The 21,031-nt window shown below is 51.5% G+C and overlaps 1 protein-coding gene across 4 annotated transcripts in view; it reads left to right on the top strand.

The window, feature by feature from the left end:
- MYBL2 (MYB proto-oncogene like 2) overlaps window positions 1–18,427 on the top strand; it is a 32,216-nt gene extending 13,789 nt beyond the window's left edge. For all 4 annotated transcript variants that reach the window (XM_029071004.1, XM_029071002.1, XM_029071003.1 and 1 more), the window contains exons 8-14: window positions 774–1,181; window positions 1,749–1,888; window positions 3,252–3,351; window positions 6,831–6,944; window positions 13,784–13,900; window positions 15,719–15,910; window positions 17,815–18,427. In XM_029071004.1, the coding sequence (XP_028926837.1) occupies window positions 774–1,181; window positions 1,749–1,888; window positions 3,252–3,351; window positions 6,831–6,944; window positions 13,784–13,900; window positions 15,719–15,910; window positions 17,815–17,943 (1,200 nt within the window). In that variant the 3' untranslated portion in view covers window positions 17,944–18,427. The remainder of the gene's footprint in view (window positions 1–773; window positions 1,182–1,748; window positions 1,889–3,251; window positions 3,352–6,830; window positions 6,945–13,783; window positions 13,901–15,718; window positions 15,911–17,814) is intronic.
- Window positions 18,428–21,031: the final 2,604 nt, after the last annotated feature.

Raw genomic sequence — 21,031 nt, 5'->3', positions numbered from 1 at the left:
AACTCTTCCTTAGCCCTCTCTCCCTTAAAGTGTGCCCATTTCCCACTTTCTCCATCTTCTGAAATCCAACCTCCTCCAGGAGGCCTTCCCCGATTCATTTTTCTTCTTCCCAGGTCATATCCTACCGGCCACCCCCTCAACAACTTTTGTCCTTAGGCCCTCACGACCACCCGCAGCACTTTTGTTCGTATCGACTAGCTAACTCTATTATTCGCCACTTCCTCGTCCGTGTATCCATCTTGCCATTCTCTACGTCCTCTCACCCACAGTCGTTTCGATCCGTCTCCCCCGCTGGGTTGTAAAGTCCCCAGGGGCCGGGATCGTGTCTTATTCTCCCTCTGGCGTAGGCTCTCGACCGCTTGATTCCGTGTCTTCCGCCAAATAGGTGCTCAGTAAGTAATATTGGTTGATTGACCGAGTGTCCGATATCCAATACGGAGCAGGACGCGTGGAGGGAGTGGCTTTGCTTGGCTCCGTCTCCCCTTCCCGTCCCAGATTAATTTGGTTCGGAAGTGTCTCCGGGAAGCACTGGTGAGTGCAAGGTTTCCTCAGGGCAGGGGATGCGCTAGCCTGGACTCAGAGCGGCCCGATGGCTGACGATCCCTGGCACCGCTCGACGCCCCCACCCCGGGGGACTTATGCCCCAGACGCCCCCCTTAACCTTCCCCACCCAAAACCTGGATCTCCTCTCTGGGTCAGGGCCGAGCTCCAGGGCCCTCCTCGTTTCACTCCCTGCTGATTCCCCGGTGGCCGATATCCCTTTCCTTGGGCAGGATCTCGACGGGTGGTGCGACTTGAGCAACTTCGACCTGCCGGACGATCAGTCTCCCGGTGGTGGCAACGGAGATGGAAACGGCAATAGCAGCGACGGCAGTCCGGTCCAGCGGACGTCCAGCAAGCCTCCGGCCTCCCTCCCCAGCGTGACCGAGTACCGCCTGGACGGGCACACCATCTCGGACCTGAGCAAGAGCAGCAAAGGCGAGCTGATCCCCATCTCCCCGCGCACGGACGTCCGCTTCGGCACGCCCCCGTCCGTCCTCAAGCGGCACAAGAAGAGGAAGGTCACGCTGTCTCCGGTCACCGAGAACGGCACCAACACCAGCCTCTCCTTCTTGGACTCGTGCAACAGTCTGACGCCCAAAAGCACCCCGGTGAAGACGTTGCCGTTCTCCCCTTCTCAGGTGGGCAGCTGGCCGGGGGCCGGGTCTGAGGGGAGCGGAGGGGTTGAGCGTTGCCGGGGCAGCGGCCGACTGGAACTTGCGGGGGTCTTTCCACCGTCGTGAGATGAGACTAGAGTATGAGGCAAATAGCGGGTTGACTTCACCAATCTGGTCGGGGCTGGGTCCCCCTCCTGCCCAAATCCAGAGGGACTCCTCCATCCCCTGCCGCCCTTCCCCCCGTTTGAGACCCGAGGGGACCATAACGCGTGACCACCCAGGGTTGGCGGAGGGATGGCACCCTCTGGGAGCTGGCCTCCCGAGCTCTGGCAGAGAAAGACGTCCTGGCTCCCAGTCCCACTCCTCGCCTGGCCCCCACAAGACTTTGTAAGCTCCTAGGGGACCGGGAATGGGGGTGCTGCTTCTGTTGGACTTCCCGGACGCTCAGTAATGTGCCGGGATTTCCTCCACCAGGCACTCGGGTGCCATCAACAACATTAAGGGTGATCTTTTGTTCAGCGTTTGCTCTGAGCCAACCTGCCAATACTCTGCTCTTCTGAGTGGTCATTTCGGGTCCTCCTCCTTCTGCAGTTTCTCAACTTCTGGACCAAACAGGACAGCCTGGACCTGGAGAGCCCTTCTCTCACTTCCACCCCCGTGTGCAGTCAGAAGGTGATTGTCACCACCCCGCTGCACCGCGACAAGACTCCCCTGCACCAGAAAAACTCTGCGTAAGTCCCGTCCCCCACCCGCCTCGTCCCTGCCCTCACCCTGGGCCGGAGCCGGGGGAAACTGGAGCCGCAGGCCGCCGAGCCCTTCGCAGTTCCTTCCTTGGTTGTCTAGACCCTGGAGATCAGCCCACTCCTGCCCTTGATCTGTTGTCTGGACCGGTAGGTGGGGGGAGATGGTGGAAGAGGGGCTCCCTTCTGGAGACCCACCTCCACAGCCCTGGCAGCTCAGGTGGATGAATCCCGAGCCCCTGGACTGGCAGCTCCCCCAGTGGGTGGATCAAACGTCAGGCCAGAGGTTGCGGGGAAATTCTAGACCCGATTTTTTTTTTTTTCTGCAGACAAGGAATATCATTTTGTGTGATAAGCGTGGTATGCCAATCTGCAGGGAAATGAAGTGGATAAATTGGTATTCGCACATCCATCCATTCATTCATTCATTCATTCAGTAATATTAATTGAGTGCTTACTGTGTGCGAAGCATTACTGGGAGAATACAACAACAAACAGACAAATTCCCTGCCCACAGTGAGCTCACAGTCTAGAGGGGGAGACAGACAGTAGTATACATAATTAAATTACAGATATATACATACGTTTTGTAGGGATGGGAGGGAAAAGAATATACATCCATGAGAGTGTCTTTGAAGGAGAAACTCTTATACACGCGCACACTTTAACAAAATCCCAAAGCACCTCTTCGACATTTCGGGTGAGAGTTTTTCACATACCATCAGCCAAGAAAGGTGCTTGAGTTTTTTTTGAAGTAGGGGGTGTGATGATCTGCACTGAGCCATCCGCACTCCCTGGCCTGGTCCCCCTCTGTCCTTCGGGCAAGGTGGCAGAGCACTCGGTAGGGAGAAGAAGAACCGTGTTCATGGTCCAGAATGTGATTGAGGTCACCCTCAGAAGCCTTTGTTTTTAAAAGGGGGAGGTGACTCTGGGCTCAGCATGGGAGAGTCAAGACTTGCTCGCTCAGCCCCTCTGGGTTTGCTCCTGATCCAGGGAGCGCCTTGGGCAGGGGAGGGAGGGAGACACAAGATGTGTCGAAGCAGTGTCTCTTAGTGGAAAGCGCACGGGCCTGGGAGTCAGGATAAGTGGGGCTTAATCCTGGCTCCCCCACTTGCCTGCTGTGTGTCCTTGGGCAACTTCTCCGGGCCTCCATTTCCCCATCTGAAAATGGGGATTCAGTATCTTTTCTCCCTCCCCTTTAGACTGACCCTATTTGGAACAGGAATCGCATCTGATTGTAGTATCTCTGTCCTAATGCTTAGCATCGTGTTGTGTACGTGAGAGCCACAAGTGCCACAGTGATTATTACTGTTGGTCCATTGACTCCGAGCCGTTCTTCCTCGGTCCCCGGCAGGTTTGTGACCCCGGATCAGAAATACTCGATGGACAACACGCCACACACGCCCACCCCTTTCAAGAATGCCCTGGAAAAGTACGGACCACTCAAACCCCTGGTACGGAGGAGTTGGGTAGTAGCTCTTGGCCGGGTTTCTCTCCAAAACTCACCTGAGATCACTCAGCGACTCGGGAGCGCTGCTGGACTCCGATCAGCGGCCGCTGAGCGGGCTGAGTGCCCCTCTGCCTGCCATCCCTACTGTCGGAGGCGAAAGAGACGTGCGTGGGCTCTCAGATCAGGTGGCTGCCGAAAGGCGCAGGATCTCTGTCTCCAGGTCTCATTTTCCAAGCTGAAAGGAGCTGGTTGGGGGGAGAGGGAGCACAGGGTGGAAAGGGAGAGGGCTGGGTTGAGGTCCATTTAAGTGTGAAGTTCAGGTACCTACTTTAGATGCCTGGTGCCTGACTTTTCAGTGCAGCTTCTGAACTCTTTACCTTAGTGATCATGAGAGTAGCGGGAATCTTGGAAGCGGTGGTGGTGAGAGGAGTCTTGGGAGCGGTGGTGGTCGCGGGGGGAATCTTGGGAGCCGTGGTGGTGGAAGGAATGGTATTTATTGAGTATTGACTGAATGCTCTTTGGGAAAGCGCAGCAGAAGCACAAGGTAGGCCTAGCTCAAAAGGCAGAAATCTCCAACCATAGGGAAGCAGCACGACCTAGTGGGTAGAGCACTGTACTGGGAGTCAAAAGGACGTGGTTTCTAAACCCTGCTCCGCCTCTTGTCTGTTGTGTGACCTTGGCCCAGTCGTTGGACATCTGTGCCTCAGTTACCTCATCTGTAAATTGAGGATTAAGACTCTGAGCCCCACGTGTGCAGCTTGTATATCTACCCCAGCGTGTGGTGTGGGACCTGGCAGATAGTAGTAATCCCTTAACAGATGCCATTAAAAAAAAATAAAGATGTAGCAAGTGGGTCATGGCTATAATCCACATGGTAAATATTAAGTAAATACCCTCTAGTGGGTACTGAAGAATTGAATGAAGTGTCCTGTGCCGTACCTCTGATTGATTTGCAGGTAACTTTTGACTTGGTCGCCTGTTGATTTGCTGGGCACTTACGAAAACGCTGACTTGGTTTGGCTTTCTGATATCTCTTGAGGGCAGAAAAGGCTGATGGACTCCAAACCCGATTTGTTAGTCAACCAAATTCTTCCTGGGGCTGCCCATTACTCGTTTCTGGAACGTCTGTGTTGTGTTCACTTGGTCTTCCCAAATTCACTTTAAATCTCCCCAGCCACGATGGATAACTGGACTAATTCACAGCTACCCTTGTACAGACTCAGTCCCGGAGCTCAGGAATCAGTTGAACTCCTGGATAACAAGGATCAAAGTCTGACACCCTAACGCCTTAACTGAGTTGTGGGAAACCAAGTCAGGGTGACATAGAGGAAACCATCTCCCCATACGTATACAGTGCAGGATTCCTGCTGTTGAAAATAGGAAAGATGTTTTTTCTTTGAGAAGCAACTAGGCAAGCAGCTCTTAGCCCCCACACCTCCATCAATCAGTCAGTGGTATTTATTGAGCGCAGCATACTTTACTAGTCACTTGGGGAAGTACCACAGAGTGGGTAGACGTGTTCCCTGCCCACGAATCTAGAGGGGGAGAAAAACATTAAGATAAATTATGACTAGGTATATGATTTAGAGGCTGAGGATGGGGTGAATATCAAGTGTTTAAAAGCTGCAGATCTAATTACCTAGGCATTGCGGCCTAGTGGCTAGAACATGGGCCTGGTAGTCAGGTGGACCTGGGTTCTCATTCTGGCTTTGTCACATCTGCTGTGTGACCTTGGGCAAGTCACTTAACTTCTCTGGTCTTCAGTTACCCCATCTGTAAAATGGGGATTAAGACTGTGAGCCACAGGTGGGACAGGGACTGTGTCCAACCTGATTAACTTGTAGCTACCCCGGTGCTTGATACTTAGCGAGCATTTAACAAATATCATCCTCATCAATGCAGAAAGAAGAGGGAGCAGGGGAAATGAGAACTTAGTTCAGGAAGACCTCTCAGAGGAGATGTGGTTTTTAATAAGGCTTTGAAGGTGGGGAAAGTGGCAGTCTGTCATTTATGAAGGGGGAGGGAGTTCCAAGCTAGAGGGAGGATGTAGGTAAGTGTCAGGGGTGAAGTAGATGGGACTGAGGTACAGTGAGGGTGTTGGCATTGGAGGAGCAAAGCGTGGAGTCTGGTTTGTAGAAAATCGGCGAGGTAAAATATGAGAGGACTAGATGTTTTAGTGATTTCTGTTTCAGATGGATGGCCAGCCAGTGGAGGCTTCTGAGGAGTAGGGTGATGTGGACTGAATTTTTTTATTTTTAAGAAAATGATCTGGGCAGTAGAGCGAAATATGGACTGGAGAGGGATAGACAGGTGGCAGGGAGGTCAGCAAGGAGGCTGATGCAGTAATCAAGGAAGGATATAAGTATTTGGACCAGTGTAGTTGTAGTCTGAATGGCGAGGAGAGGGCAGATGTTGCAGAGGTAGAACTGACAGGATTTAGCGACAGAGTGAACACGTGGATTGAATGAGAGAGTCGGTAATGTCGTCTACAGTGATGGCAAAGTCGAGGGAGGAGGGCAGGTTTTGGGTGGGAAAATGAGTTCTGTTTTAGACAAGCTATGTTGGAGATGTCGGTGGGACCCCCAAGCTAGAGATATCCCGAAGGCGGGAGGAGATGACTCCAGAGAAGGAGGGAGGTTAGGACTGGACAGGTAGATTGGGGAATCATTTGCATAGAAGTGGTAGTTGAAGCCGTGGGAGCGAATAATACTACTAATAATAATGATGGTATTGGTTAAGCGTTTACTATATGCCAAGCCCTGTTCTAAGCGCCGGTGTTCTCCCAGAGAGTGGCTGGTTTGGGGTGGCAGAGGTAGAGGGATGATGAGGAGATGTGAATTCTCGGGTGATGTTTTTTAAGCATCTACCACTGTACTAAGCACCAGGGTAGATACAACATAATTGTCAGGCACAGTCCCTATCCCATCTATGGCTCACTGTATAAAGGGGATAGAGAACAGGTCTCCATTTTGCAGATGTGAGATCTGAGGCACGGAAAATTAAACTGACTTGCCCTTGGTTACACTGCAGATAAGAGTGGGATTAGAGCTGGGAGGCAGAGTGATCAGTGAGGAAGCTGGAATTAGAGCTCAAGTCCCCCGATTCCCGGGCCCTTTCCCCTTAGTCACCCTGCTTCCATCTTAGAAATGCTTTATCTCTGACCTGGAGAGCCAGCAGGGCCCAAAATGGAACTTCCAGAGGCCTGAGGGGAGAAGTTATGGCCAATCAATCAATCGATCAATGGTATTTATTGAGGATTTACTATGTGCGGAGCGCCGTACTAAGCTTGTGGGAGAGTACATTTCAACAGAGTTAGCAGGCACATTCCCTGCCCACAACGAGCATGAGACAACTCTTCTAATTGATCCACCCTGCGTCTTCCCTCTCTCTCCTTCCCACCCCGGCCATCCGAGGATGGTTCCGGCCTCCCCTCCCTGCCGTTCCCGCACCTCCCCACCCCTAACACTGTCCGACCGTCCACAGCCCCAAACCCCCCACCTGGAAGAAGACTTGAAAGAGGTGCTGCGAACGGAGGCGGGCATCGAACTGATCATTGAGGATGAGGTGAAGCCGGACAGGCCCAAGAGGAAACAAGGGGTGAGTGCCTCCTCTGCTCAGAATTTGGGGTGGTCGGGGAGAGGGTTTGGCACAAGAAAGGCAATACTCGTTGGAAGCTCAGAATGACCAGTAGCCTGCTAAGGGCCGGTGGTGAGGAGAGGGGTGTTGAGAGATGTGATTGGGGCCTTGAAGCCTTGTCCTGTGATTGACACACACAAACACACATACATATTTTTCTTAGAGCTTAGCTTTAGAGCCCCAGGATTGGAGAAACAGATATAATAATAATGGTATTTATTAAGCACTTATGTGCTAAGCGCTAGGGTAATCGGTCATATTTATTGAGTGCTTATTGAGTACAGAGCACTGTACTTGAGCGCCAGTGAGTTCAAAATAACAGAATTGGTAGACACAGTCTCTGCCCACAGTAAGCTTACAGTGTAGAGGGGGAGACAGACATTAATATAAATAAGTAAATTGCGGATATGAACCCAAGTGGTTTGGAGCTGAAGGAGGATTGAATAAGGGAGCAAATCAGGGCGATTCAGAAGGGAAATGAGGGCTTAGGGAATGCCTCTTGGAAGGCTTTGAAGCAGGGAGAGTAATTTTTTGTCAGATATGGAAAGGGAGGGTATTCCAGGCCAGAGGCAGGGTGTGGACAAGAGGTCTGTGGTGAGATAGATAAGCTCAAGGAACAGAGAACAGGTGGTGTTAGAGAAGTGAAGTGTTCGATCTGGGATGTAGGAGAGGAACAAGGTGAGGTAGGAGGGGGCAAGGTGATTGAGTGCTTTAAAGCCAATGGTGAGGAGTTTCTGTTTGATGCGGAGGTAGATGGGTAACCACTGGAGGTTCTTGAAGGGGGGGAAACATGGCCTGAACGGTTTTGTAGAAAAATGATCCAGGCAGCAGAGTGACGTATGGATTGGAGTGGGAAACGATAGGAGGTAGGGAGGTCAGCAAGGAGGCTGATAAAGCAATCAAGGTGGGATTAACGTGTTAACAGTTTGAATGGAGAGGAGAGGGCACATTTTAGCAATGCTTTGAAGGTTGAACTGACAGGATTTAGTGATAGATTGAATATATGAGTTGAATGAGAGAGATGAGTAAAGGATAACGCCAAGGTAACAGGCTTGTGAGATAGGAAGGATGGTGGTGCCGTCTATAGTGATAGAAAAGTCAGGGGGAGTACAGGGTTTGGGGGGAAGATAAGGACTTCTGTTCTGGACATGCTAAGCTTGAGAGGTGATGGGAGGACATCCAAGTAGAGACGTCTTGAAGGCAGGTGGAGACGCAAGACTCCAGCGAGGAAGAGAGGGCAGGGCTGGAGATGTAGATTTGGGAATCATCTGCATAGAGGTAGTCGAAGCCGTGGGATCAAATGAGTTGTTCAAGGAAGTGGGTGTAGATGGAGAATAGAAGGGCCCTCAGAACTGAACCTATGGGGCTCCTATGGTTAGCGGGTGGGCGGTAGAAGAGGAGCCCACAAAAGAGATTGAGAATGAGTCGCTGGAGAGATAGAAGAACCGGGAGAGGACAATGTCAGTGAAGCTGAGGATGGATGTTTCCAGGAGAATTAGAATGGAGTAGAAGCCGTCGGATTTGGGAAGAAGATCACTTGTTATCTTGGAGAAGGTAGTTTCTGTGAAATGAAGAGGACAGAAGCCAGATCGGAGAGGATCACGGAGAGAATTGGAGGAGAGGAAGTTGAGGCAGTGGGTGTAGACACTGTGTTCAAGGAGTCTGGAGTGGAACGGTAGGAGGGAGATGGTGAGATAACTGGAGAGGGAACTGAGGGGTCGGGGGGAGTTTTTTTAGGTTAAAGGAGACATGAGCATGTTTGAAAGCGGTGAGAAAGATGCCATTGGACAGCACATAGTTGAAGATGGCGGTCAGAGCAGGAAAAAGAGAAGGGGCAAATGCTTTGAGGTGCAAAGGGATAGGGTTGGATGTGCAGGTGGAGAGGGTGGCTTTTGAGAGAAGGCAGGAGATCTCCTCTTGAAATACTGGTGGGAAAGATGAGTTGAAGAAGAGGCAGGAGGATGGAGGGGCAGGGGAGATTTTGGGGAGATCAGGCCCGATAGTTTCAATTTTCGTAATAAAATAGGTGGCCAGGCCATTAGGGGCAAAAGATGGAGAAAGCGGGTGGGAGATGGGGTTTGAGAAGGGAGTTAAACACTTGGAGCAGCTGGCAAGGGCAATGAGCATGGGTGTCAGAAAGGATGGCAAAATAATTTTGCCGGGCAGAGGTGAAGGCAGAGTTAAAGCACACAAGGATGAGCGTGAAGTGGATGAGGCCGGCCTGATATCTAGATTTCCATTAGCAGCATTCTGCCACTCCTGCACAGTAGCTGAGGACTGGGGAGATGATCCAGGGCTGTGGGTTAGCGGTATGAGGCCGACAAAGGGATAGAATACAGGGAGAAACAAAGTTACTAGATTGGTTGTAGTGTGGGTCTTAGGATCCCAGTCTCAATCCCCATTTTACAGGTGAGGTCCAGAGAAGTGAAGTGCCACTTGCAGACAAGTGGCAGAGGCAGGATTAGAATTCAGGTCCTTCTGACTCTCGGGCTCCACTAGACTACACTGCTTCTCTAATGCCCTCATTCATTCCATGGTATTTACTGAGCACTTGCGATGCCGGGCACTCACTAAGTGCCTGGGAGAGTACAACACAGTAGCGTTGGTAGACAGGATTCCTGAACCCAAGGAGTTTACAGTCCCGTCTTACAAATAGTGTTGGTATTTGTTAAGCGCTTACTATGTGCTGAGCACTGTTCTAAGCGCTGGGGTAGATACAGGGTAATCAGGTTGTCTCACGTGAGGCTCACAGTTAATCCCCATTTTACAGATGAGGTAACTGAGGCACAGAGAAGCGAAGTGACTTGCCCACAGTCACACAGCTGACAAGTGGCAGAGCCGGGCTTCGAACTCATGACCTCTGACTCCCAAGCCCGGGCTCCTTCCACTGAGCCACGCTGCTTCTCTCTAAAGAAGCAGCATGACGTGGTGGATAGACTGTGAGCCCGTCATTGGGCAGGGATTGTCTCTATCTGTTGCCGAATTGTACATTCCAAGCGCTTAGTACAGTGCTATGCACATAGTAAGCGCTCAGTAAATACTGTTGAATGAAGGAATGAAAGGATACAGCACAGGCCTGGGAGTCAGAAGGTCAGGGGCTCTAATACAGGTTCCTCCACCCATCTGCTGTGTGACCTTGGGCAAGTCACTTCACTTCTCCGTGCTTCAGTTACCTCATCTGTAAAATGAGGGTGGAGACTGCGAGCCCCACATGGGACAGGGACTGTGTCCAACCCGATTTGCTTAAATCCACCCAGGTGCTTAAAACAGTGCCGGGCACACAGTAAGCGCTTAACAGTATCAGTACTGTTGTTATTCCAAACACTTCTGGGCCACCTGGCCAGTGCCGAGACTGCGCTTTGTCGGTATTCCCCTGCCTGGCAGTATTCATTTGAGGACCTGCTGAGAGGTGAAGAGCAGGTACTCTGTGTTTGGAAAAGCACAGTGGGGACAAGGCCGCCCTCCAGGAAGCTTAGAAGGTTTAGAATTGATTTTATTGGTGCCGGGGGAGTTTTGCTGTTGTCTGCTCTGTTATCTCCTTTTATGTGCATCGGTATACTCACATGTCAGAGTGCCCTGTGTCCCCGTGGCCTAGTGGAAAGCACTTGGGTCTGTGCATTTCCTCCTTCCTTCAGGACATCTCTACTTGGATGTCCCACCGTCTCTTCAGACTTAACGTGGCCAAAACAGAACTCTTCATCTTCCCTGTCTTGCCCCTTTCATTCATTCAATTGTATTTTTTGAGTGCTCACCGTGTGCAGAGCACTAAAGGAGAGTACAGTCCAACATTAAACGGGCACATTCCCTGTCCACAATTAGCTGACAGTCTGGAGGTGGGGAGGTAGACATCAAAGCAAATAAATAAATTGCAGTTATGTACATAAGTACATAATAATGTTGGTATTTGTTAAGCACTTACTATGTGCAGAGCACTGTTCTAAGCACTGGGGTAGATACAGGGTAATTGGGTTGTCCCACGTGAAGCTCACAGTTAATCCCCATTTTACAGATGAGGTAACTGAGGCCCAGAGAAGTGAAGTGACTTGCCCACAGTCACACAGCTGACAAGTGGCAGATCTGGGATTCGAACTCATGACCTCTGACTCCCAAACCCTGGCTCTTTCCACTGAATCAAGCTGCTTCTCTCTAATACATATCAGTGGCCTTGAAACTAATACCCTTCTTCCACCCTCAAATGCATCTCAAAACATAAGAATCCCAGCTCTGGTATTAGAAGTGAGACTCCAAAGTATCTTGACCTCCATATTTTAAATTCCTCCATTCATTATTATTATTATTAGTATTATCATTAAGCACTTACTATGTGTCAAGCACTGGGGTAGATGGCAAGCTAATCAGGTTGGACACGGTACCTATCTCACATGGGGCTCCCAGTCAAAATTAAGGGAGAGAACAGGCAATAAATCTCCATTTTACAGGTAAGGAAACTGAGTCACAGAGAAATTAAGTGACTTGGGGCTGGGAGGGGGGAAGAACCAAGGGAGCAGGTCGGGGCATTGCAGAAGGGAGTGGGAGAAGAGGAAAGGAGGGCATAGTATGGGAAGGAGAAGCCCCTTGACTTTCCCGTCACTGTAGGCAGCACCACCATCCTCCCTGTCTCATAAGCTCTTAACTGTGGTATAGGTATAGTATTGGACTCTTCTTTCTGATTCAACCTCATTCAGTCGGTATTGAATTCCCGTTGTTTCGTCCTTCACAACATTTCTAGAATCTGCCCTTTCCTCTCCATCCAAACACTAATCAATTAATCAGGGTCATTTGGTGAGCACTTGTTATGGGTAGAGCGCTTGTTATGGGTAGAGCACTCTATTAAGGCACTCATCATTTCCTGCCTTGGCTATTTCATCAGCCTTAATAATAATAATTAATAATTATGGTATTTAAGTGCTCATTCTGTGCCAGCCACTATACTAAGCACTGGGGTGGATTCAAACAAATTGGGCCCAGCCACCTCAGCATCAAACTGAAACTCCGTAGCATCAGCTCTCTCCCTCCTACTTAACCACGCTGATCTACTAGACTCCAACTCGAATATTCCGCTCCTGTAACACCAACCTACTTTCCGTAACTTGAATTCGTCTGTCCCGCCACCGACCCCTTGCCCGCGTTCTCCCTCGGACCTGGAACTCCTTCCCGCTTTGTAGCCGACGGTCCACCACTCTCCCCCTCTTCAAAACCCTCCTAAAATCACATCCCCTCCAAAAGGCCTTCCCAGACTAAGCCCATTATTTCCCCACTCCCGTGTCAACTGTGAACTTGACTTTGTACCGCTTATGCACTTGGATACTCACCCAAGCCTCCCTCAGTTCTCATGTAAGCGCTCTCACTCTATTTCCCCAGTCCCTCATCCATTTTCCTGTCTCTCCCCGCCGGAGGCTGTAAGCTCCTGCGGGCAGGGATCGTGTCTTCCAACTCTTGTATTTTTTCCCCCGAGCACCTCGTACACTGTTATATACATAGTAAGCGTTTAAGAAATACCTCAATGGCTAGATTGTCAGGGTCCTCAATTCTCGTACCGACTCTACCACTTGCCTGCTGTTTGACTGGGCAAGTCACTTAACTTCTCTGTGTCTCAATTTCCTCAACTGAAAAATGAGGGTTAAGTACCAATTTTCTCCTTGTTGTGAACTGTGAGCCCATGCGGGACAGAGACTGTATCCAGCCTAGTTATCTCGTGTCTACTCCAGTGCTTAGTATGGTGCTTGGCACATAGTAAGTGCTTAACAAGTACCTCAGTTATCGATATTATTACGCACTCCTTTTGTTCTCCTTCCCCGTCTTTCATTTTCTTTCTTCCCTTCTTCCTCTCTCTTTCTGCCTCTCTCCCATCTTCTTCCCTTTTCCCTCTCCTCTCCCTCTTTCTCTCATTTTCTTCTTTCTCCATTCTTCTTCTCCCAGACTTCCCCCTTCAAAATAAGGGAGTGCAGATTTGAAATTCATAAGGCCCTTTTGATATAGTGAGTATGAAAAGATGTCCTTGTTGCTGCATCTAATAACAGAGGAGAATGAATCCTCTCACAAAACTCTTAGAAGTTCTATTTTCTAAGCGAAAAGGAGCCATTGAAGTCATCACCTTTGTCTACCCGGACCCACGACCTCCATCTGAATTCCCGGGAGAGCCGAGGACTCAGATGTGGCTCCGTGTTTACGAAGTGTACTTTCGTCCAAGTTTCTCTGGACACTTTCTAAGCTTCTTTCCTGGCCTCTCCAGGAGGCTGGGGGGTAATGTTGCTTTGCCAAAGATCAGAAATGACTCGCTAGGCAAGGCAGGAACAAGGTACAAGTTTTCCCACCTCTTCATTCGCTCTCTTTCTTTCTACTCCCCCATATCAGTCAATTATTGGCATTTATTGAGTGCTTACTGCACACAGAGCACTGTACTAAACACTTGAGAGAGAGTACAAGACTGTACCAGTCCTCTTTCTTACTTAGATTGACTATCCTATGTGGAACAGAGATTCTATCTACCCCAGTGCTTGGCATATAGTAAGCACAGATGCCACTAATATTATAATTATTATTACTATTGAGTGTTCCCAGCCTAGCCTTTTGGGGATGGACAGCTGATTTGGAGCGGTTTGTTTCTTGGGGCGGAACAAATAGTACTGCTTTGCTGTTAGGGGATGGCCATCGGATGTTGAGGGGATGGTGGAGACCCGGAAACAATTTCCCGTTGCCCCGCGCCTTTGTGGGTTGGAAAGTCTCGTATGGTGCTTGCTCACTTGGCTCATCACTCTAAACCATTCCCTTGCTTCGGTTCCTTTCCGCCGGTCTCCCAGCTACGCCGGAGTCCCATTAAGAAAGTTCGGAAGTCTCTCGCTCTGGACATTGTGGATGAGGACGCGAAGCTAACGGTCTCTTCCCTGCCCAAGGTCATGGGCTTCAAGAGGAACCAGGTGAGAAAAATTGCCAGTGGCTCCTTTCTGAGCTCTAGGGCTGCGGCCGGGAGGGGTCCTCGGGGTGGGGGTGGAAGGGCGAGGGGAGGGCAGATAGGGGTCGGTCTCCCCACTCTTCTTGCCAGAATGGTGACCTTGCTTTTTTTTTTAATAGTATTAAGTGCTTGCTATTATGTCAAGCACTCTTCTAAGTCCTGGGGTAGATGCAGGTTTATAATAATAATAATGTTGGTATTTAAGCGCTTATTATGGGCCGAGCATTGTTCTAAGCGCTGGGATAGATACAAGGTAATTAGGTTTGTCCCACATGAGGCTCTCAGTCTTAATCCCCATTTTACAGATGGGGTAACTGAGGCATCGAGAAGTGAAGTGACTTGCCCAAAGTCACACAGCTGACAAGTGGTGGAGCCGGGATTAGAACCCATGACCTCTGACTCCTAAGCCCGTGCATCAGGTTGGACTCAGTCCCTGGCCCACATGGGGCTCAAGGTCTAAATTGGATTTACAGTCCTTCCGACTGTAAGCTCACGTGGGCAGGGAATGTGTCGACCAACCTTGTTCTATAGTATTCTCCCAAGCGCTTAGTACAGTGCTCTGCACACAGTAAGCACTCGGTAAATACCACTGATTGACGGTTTAGCCCCCCCATTTTGCAGATGAGATAATTGAGACACAGAAAAATCAAGGTCAACAGCAAGCAATTAATTGGTGGAGGCAGAATTGGAGCCCAGATCCTCTGGCTTCCAGGGCCGTATTCTTTCCATTAGGCGATGTTACTTCTCTATTTCCCAAGAGAGAGTGAGGGAAGGGCAGAGTCCTGAACGCTGCAAGTGAGGAAACTGCATGAATAATCCATACCTGAGAAATGTGCTGTGCATCAGTGATAGCCAGCAGGGCCACCAGTGGCTGCCCCTCTCAGTAGCTGGGAGGTCTGGAGGTGTGTGTCGGGGTGGGGGGTGCAAGAGAAGCTTGTTTTGCTTGACTGAATCTTTTTTGCTTAAGTCTTTGACCCTCTTGTGAGAACAACTCTGGGAGTCTCAGAAATGCTAAGCTGAAAAGAAGAGGTTTTTGACCCTTTTGGAAGGGACTGGGCTCACTGAAAGGAGGGCGATGCAGAACAGTCAGTCGATTTCCCTGCCTTCTTGGTGATAAAATCTCATCATCTGAGAAAGCTCCGGTCTTCCTAGGGGCCCAAGGAAGTACCTTCCCAAAGCCACCAGCAACCATGCTCTGATAGTCATTGACACCTCTTGCTATCTCAGGGGCCCCATTCCACCTCAAAGGACAGCTCCTGCTGCTCTTTGATCTGCCCTTCCATCTCCTGGGAGGACTGTTTCCGGAATATCCCTGGCTAGTTCTAGTGTTACACTTGGGAAAATCCATTTAGGATGGAGCAACCTCATTGTTTAAGGCTCAGAAAGAGATTGGCTCCCTGTCTTCATATCCCTGCTGGGGAAAAGTAGACACAAATGCAGAGAAACATTCAAAATAAGCCATCCTCACCCCCTGTCGGACTGTCAGTGGGCCTGTGTGCCCAGGCCTTGGGCCCGGGGAGGGTGGAGAGAGCCAAACCCAGGCCGGAGGGCTTCCACAGAGTGCAGTGTTTTATTGTGGTTTAGAGCATCGTGGGCGGCCCCGCCTCTCTCCCTCTTCCTTGTCCCTTGCTCTCCCGTCCCAACCCGCTCCAGCCCGGCCTCCTGGGCGATCCTGACAGCTCCGCCGAGGTCACTCCCATCAGGCCTCATGGACAGACACCATTTTGTTTGTGAGTTTTTCCTGGGCAAGGCGGTGAGGTTGAACTGTTCGTTTTGATCGCAGTCCACAAGCTTCCTGTCCAGTTCCCTAAACCTGTCTTCGAGCAGTAAGGAGGACAACAGTTTGCTCAACCGGGGGTTCGTACAAGCCAAACCTCAGGCCAGGCCACAGGCCAAGCCGCACACCAAGCCGCAGAGCAAGTCTGAGAAGGCCTCGCTCAGGAAAACTCCAAGTCGACCCCAGGCTCCCGCCCCGGTAAGTGCCGGCTCTGCCCCGAACCGGGCGGAGTGGGTTTATTTCCCCGGCATTTTCCAGTGAGAGACGTTCATATTTATCTCTCGACCTCCAAAGAACCCGGGAAGAACACGCTTCCCCGAGCGAGGCCGCGTGGGCGTCCGTACCAGTGTATCACAACAGCTCACGGCCCGTGGCGGTGTGTTCCGTCTGGGGAGCTGATACGTCCCTCCGAGAGCCAAACTCTAGAAGTTGGTCTCGAGCATTTCCCCATAATATCCTGGTGTGTTGCTCACTGTGTTCCAGCTGATCTGTTTTGAGGGAGTCCTCAGACTCAAGGTGGAAGCTTTCTGGAGGTGGGAATTGTGCTCTGTTTTCCTTGCTAGAGCCCTGCCCACGGTGTGTCGTGTTGTCGATGGGGCGGGGAGAAGGAAACGTCACTCTGGTCCACTTTCAGACGGCTTGGGGACACGAAGCCCCAGGGAGACAGTGACTCTGTGAGGGAAGAGGCTACAGGCCCAAAGCCTGAGCCTGCTCAGACCACAAAGTCCCCGGCTCTTTCCCTTCTTCCCATCATCTCTCATCTTCTCTCCTACGCTCTCCTCTCTTCCTATCTTCTCTCCTCCACTCTCCTCTCCTCCTAAATTAAACCACCACTCTTCTCTGGTCCCCAAGTGTGCAACTTTGGGGTCATCTTTGACGCCTCTCTCTCACTTGTTGTTGTTGTTAATGATATTTGTTAAGCTCTTACTCTGTGCCAGTCACCGTTCTAATCGCTGGGGTATATAGAAGATAATCAGGTCGGACACAGTCTCTGTTCCACATGGGGCTCACAGTCTTAATCCCCATTTTACAGATGAGGTAACTGAGGCACAGAAGTGAAGCGCCTTGCCCAGGGTCACAGCGGACGAGTGGCGCAGCCGGGACGAGAACCCAAGTCCCTCTGGCCTCGAGGGCAGTGCTCTATCCACTAAGCCAAGCTGCTGCTCCCACATTCAGCCGCTCTCATGAGATTAATAATAATTGTGGTATTTAAGGATTTTCTTTGTGCCAAGCCCTGTACTAAGCGCTGGACTAGAGACAGGATAATCAGGTCAGATTCAGTCTCCTTCCCACGTGGGACTTCTTTCTGGTCTTCCTGTCTAGTCTCTCTCCCACTGAGTCCATGCTACGTATATTTTAAAATGATGATTAGCACAGCCATCAATTGATCGTATTTATTGAGTGCTTACTACGTGCAGAGCACTGTACTAAGCGCTGGGGGGAGTACAGTATAACAGAGTTGGAAGATACCTTCCATGCCTACGAGGGACTCGCTCCCTCCCTCCCATTACTTCCCAACTAAAAGAAATCCTGGACCATTGACTTCAGGGCCTTCCCCTCAGCTCCGTCCACCTTGCCCATCTGCTCTCTTCTCCCCATCCACCGCAGCTCGAGGCCTTCCCGTCTGCCAAACCACCTTGCTGCTGTCCCTCACTCACAGTTGTCCTGCTTATGATCCTTTGCACCCACCCTTCCCTGCCTTAGAAAGGCTCTTCTCCCTCAACCTGAGCAAACCCCTTCCTTCCTCTCCTTCAAAAATCCTCCTTTTTTAAAGCAAGGTGGGGGAATTGTCCCCGGTGTCGGATTCTCAAGTGTCTACGCAGTGCGTCTGATCTTTTTTCTTCCTCTGGCTTCCTCCATTTGGAGATGCTTTTCTCTGTCTTCCTCGTTAGAGTAAAAGCTCCTTGGGCAGCAGGAAATAAGTGTTGCTTCCGCTCTGCTTGGCAAAACGCTTAGTTGAGTGTATTGTGCTTTGGAAGTGCTCAATGAAGACCCCCACTGCTAGTTCTGCGGACAGTAAAAGCTGAGCACAGACCAATCCTACTGATACTTGGTTCTGCAGTGGCTTTCACGTTCACTTTCTCTCTCTTCTCCCCCTCCAGATGTCTAAAGCTTGGAAAGCGGTTGCCTGCGGTGGAACGAGGGACCAGATTTTTATGCAAGAGAAAGCCAGGCAGATCCTGGGCACGCTGAAACAGAGCCACACGTCACGGACACTCATTTTATCGTGAAGGACTGGACCTTCTGCTTTTGTCTCTTCTAATTTTTTTTTTAATAAGGGCCGATGGGGAAATGGATGCATGCTTGGTGTGGGGTGGGGGGGATCTCCCCCTTCCTTTGGTGACCCTGGCATCCGGAGCCTCGGCAGGCTGTGAGTTGCCGGTGAGATAAGGGGGAGCGGGGGTGGATGGGGCTACACCACTCACTGTTTTCAGGCCTTCCTTGGCCCCCGCTTCCCAGGGGCTCTTCAGGTTTTCCTCGTCCTTAGAGGAGTATCTCGGAACGACGCTAGGACCAGCGGAAAACCGATCGGTGCGTTTCTCTGGAGCCTCCCCGGTGGAGGAGCGGTTCGGGTTGGGCCTGGGAATCGATTTCTCTTTGCCGCAGAAAATGGAGAGCGGCTCCGCTCGTGGCTTTGCCTGCCTCAGTACAGGGGCCGGGCCCCGGGGTAAGGAAGCTGACGGGAGAGGGACCATCTCAGGGGAGGGGGCTTGGGGTGGGGGACTGGGGGCGGCGAAGACCCTCCGCAGTCCTCCGAGGTCGGGGAAGGCGTCGCCTCCCTGGGCTCTCTCTCACTCTTTCTCTCCTTCGCTCTGTGGGGTCCCTATTCTGTCCTCGCCATTGTGTTTAATATTATTAATAATTTTTTTAAAAAATAAACTCTCCTCCTGTCTCCCACTCAACCGGGAATTTGCCTCCTGGATGAGGGCGTGAGAAGAGCCCGGTATCCCGGCCGAGGCCTGAGGCCCTGCACGCCAGGCGATCAGGGGAACGACGGAGGATGGGGAGGGGGGTGTGTCTTTGTCGGGGGTCCCCGTTAAGTGGCTCTGGGCATATCAGCTGTCGGCTTATTCTAGGAGAAGGCTCTGGAAATCTTCCCTGTTTACCAAAGGGTCACCTCAATTTAAAATGCAGATTTCTATAGAGTTCCCCATGGCGCTTTTCCGTTGGCAGTCCCGGTGTATGTTGATTTCAAATTCAGTGGAAATGACAACCACAGGTAAATCCTACCTAAGGGTCCTCAGGTGCCAGGGCACAACTGGGCACAAAGTCGGTACTGACTTGAAAATTTATCTTTGGGATGTAGTCTCTGTCCTCAAAGTCTTCACTCCAGACCCTGGTAGTGGCCTGCCCGGGGGCCACCGGCCAAAGGGAGCTCCGCCCGCAAGCAGGTCGAAGCATCGCCTCGGGTTCCCTGGGATCCTGGGCCTGGCTCCGGCTCATCTCCCCACGCTGGATTCCTCTTCTTGCTACTGAGTGGAGGGTGTCACTGCTGCAGGTTTCTGCTGTTGCTTCTCAGTTGAGGAGCCCAAATGGTTGGGAGAAGCCATCCTGAGTCAGGCTGGCTCTGTTCTGCAGCGGGTCTGCCCTGTGGGAGTTTCCCATCCTGAATACCCACCCAGACCCAGAGATGAAATGAATTCAACGAGTAGAGGGGGCCTGGTCGGGCGCGGTGGTGATTGTGTCGACGTTATCTGACTCTCTGGCCTTGCCCCGGACAGATGGAAATTGAAGGTCCGTTGGCCCGGGCAGTCTGAAAACATGGGGTGACGGTACCTCTTCTCTGCTGGAGTTTCTGGCCTCGGAGGTGGGAAGGGGGCCCATCCACCCCACTCCCCCACTTCACTGCTGGGCCTGGGGGCGGGAAGGGAGAGGCTGCAGGATGATGATTATGGTATTTGTTCAATACACAAGATGAGCAGGTCAGACATAGTCCCAGTCCTGGATGGAGCTCACAGTCCAAAGTAAGAGGGAGAACGGGTATCGAATCCCCATTTTACAGTTGAGGAAAGCGAGGCACAGCAAAGTTAAATGATTTGCCCGAGGTCACACAGCAGGCTAGTGACCTGGGATTAGGAGCCAAGTCCTCTTATTCCCGGGCCCGTGCTCTTCCGACTAGGCCACGCGCTCCCACACGTCACCCTGCTCCTCGGAGAACTCCAGTTGTTGCCCACCCACCTCTGCGTCGAACAAAAACTCATCACCGTTGGCTTTAAAGCACTCCACCACCTTATCCCCCTCCTACCTCACCTCGCTACTCTCCTATAACCCAGCCCACACACTTCGGTCCTCTAGTGCCTCAGTCTCGCCTGTCTTTTCACCCCTGACCCCTGGCCCACATCCTGCCTCTGGCCTGAAACACCCTCCCTCTTCAAATCCAACGGACAATGACTGCGCTCCCCTTCACATCTCCTCCAAGAGGGCTTCCCTTTCTACGCTCCCCTTTCCTCTTCTCCCACTCCCTTCTTGCAGGTCGATCGTCAGGCTTTGTGCCTCCTGGAGCACGAGAGCACGGTTCTGCTCCCGGGCCCTGCGGGAGAAGCCTTCCCGTTGTTAGAAAGAACAGAAGGCTTCTGGGCGCTGACACATTTGTTCAGCTGTTGGGTCAGTTGGTGCTCAATCTGTGTGGAGGGAGGGAGGTTGAGCAAAGGACAGGGCGAGTGAGAGGAGGCGGAGGAGGGCAGAGGGATTGAAAAGGCGACCCACAGCTGCCTTGCCAAGGGGGTTCATCCAATGCGCTGGCAACTGGGGGCTTGCGTGCGATTTGCCTTCTGAGGGTCCATGCCCACACGTGCTCATCTCCGCACACACCGACCTCGGGATGCCCTCTTGCTCGCACACACCCTCGCGCTCATTCCGGTCCTTCCTCTCGTCAGCCGAGGGATTTTCCTCCTAGTTGGCCCAGCTGCCGTTAGAGCCCTAGTTTTGACAGAGTCATTAGAGTAATTGATTCCAGGTCAGAACGGGGGGCCTAAACCCTCCGGCACACCAAGGCGGATATTTACATGGAATTTATCATTACAGCGCACGGTCGATGAGAGTAGTTGACCTGCGTGGGACTGGGGGTCGCCCGCTAGCCCAGGCCACTGAGATTGGCTCCTGCCTGCCACTGAGTGGCAGTGGCTCAGTGGAAAGAGGCCGGGCTTGGGAGCCAGAGGTTATGGGTTCAAATTCCGCCTCTGCCACTTGTCAGCTGTGTGACTGTGGGCAAGTCACTTCTCTGTGCCTCAGTTCCCTCATCTGTAAAATGGGGATTAACTGTGAGCCTCACGTGGGACAACCTGATGACCCTGTATCTACCCCAGCGCATAGAACAGT

This window comes from Ornithorhynchus anatinus, chromosome 8, assembly GCF_004115215.2.
Source record: "Ornithorhynchus anatinus isolate Pmale09 chromosome 8, mOrnAna1.pri.v4, whole genome shotgun sequence".
Lineage (NCBI taxonomy): Eukaryota > Metazoa > Chordata > Mammalia > Monotremata > Ornithorhynchidae > Ornithorhynchus > Ornithorhynchus anatinus.
The sequence above is the reverse complement of the archived record's forward strand: the minus strand, read 5'-3'. Positions and strand labels throughout refer to the sequence as shown.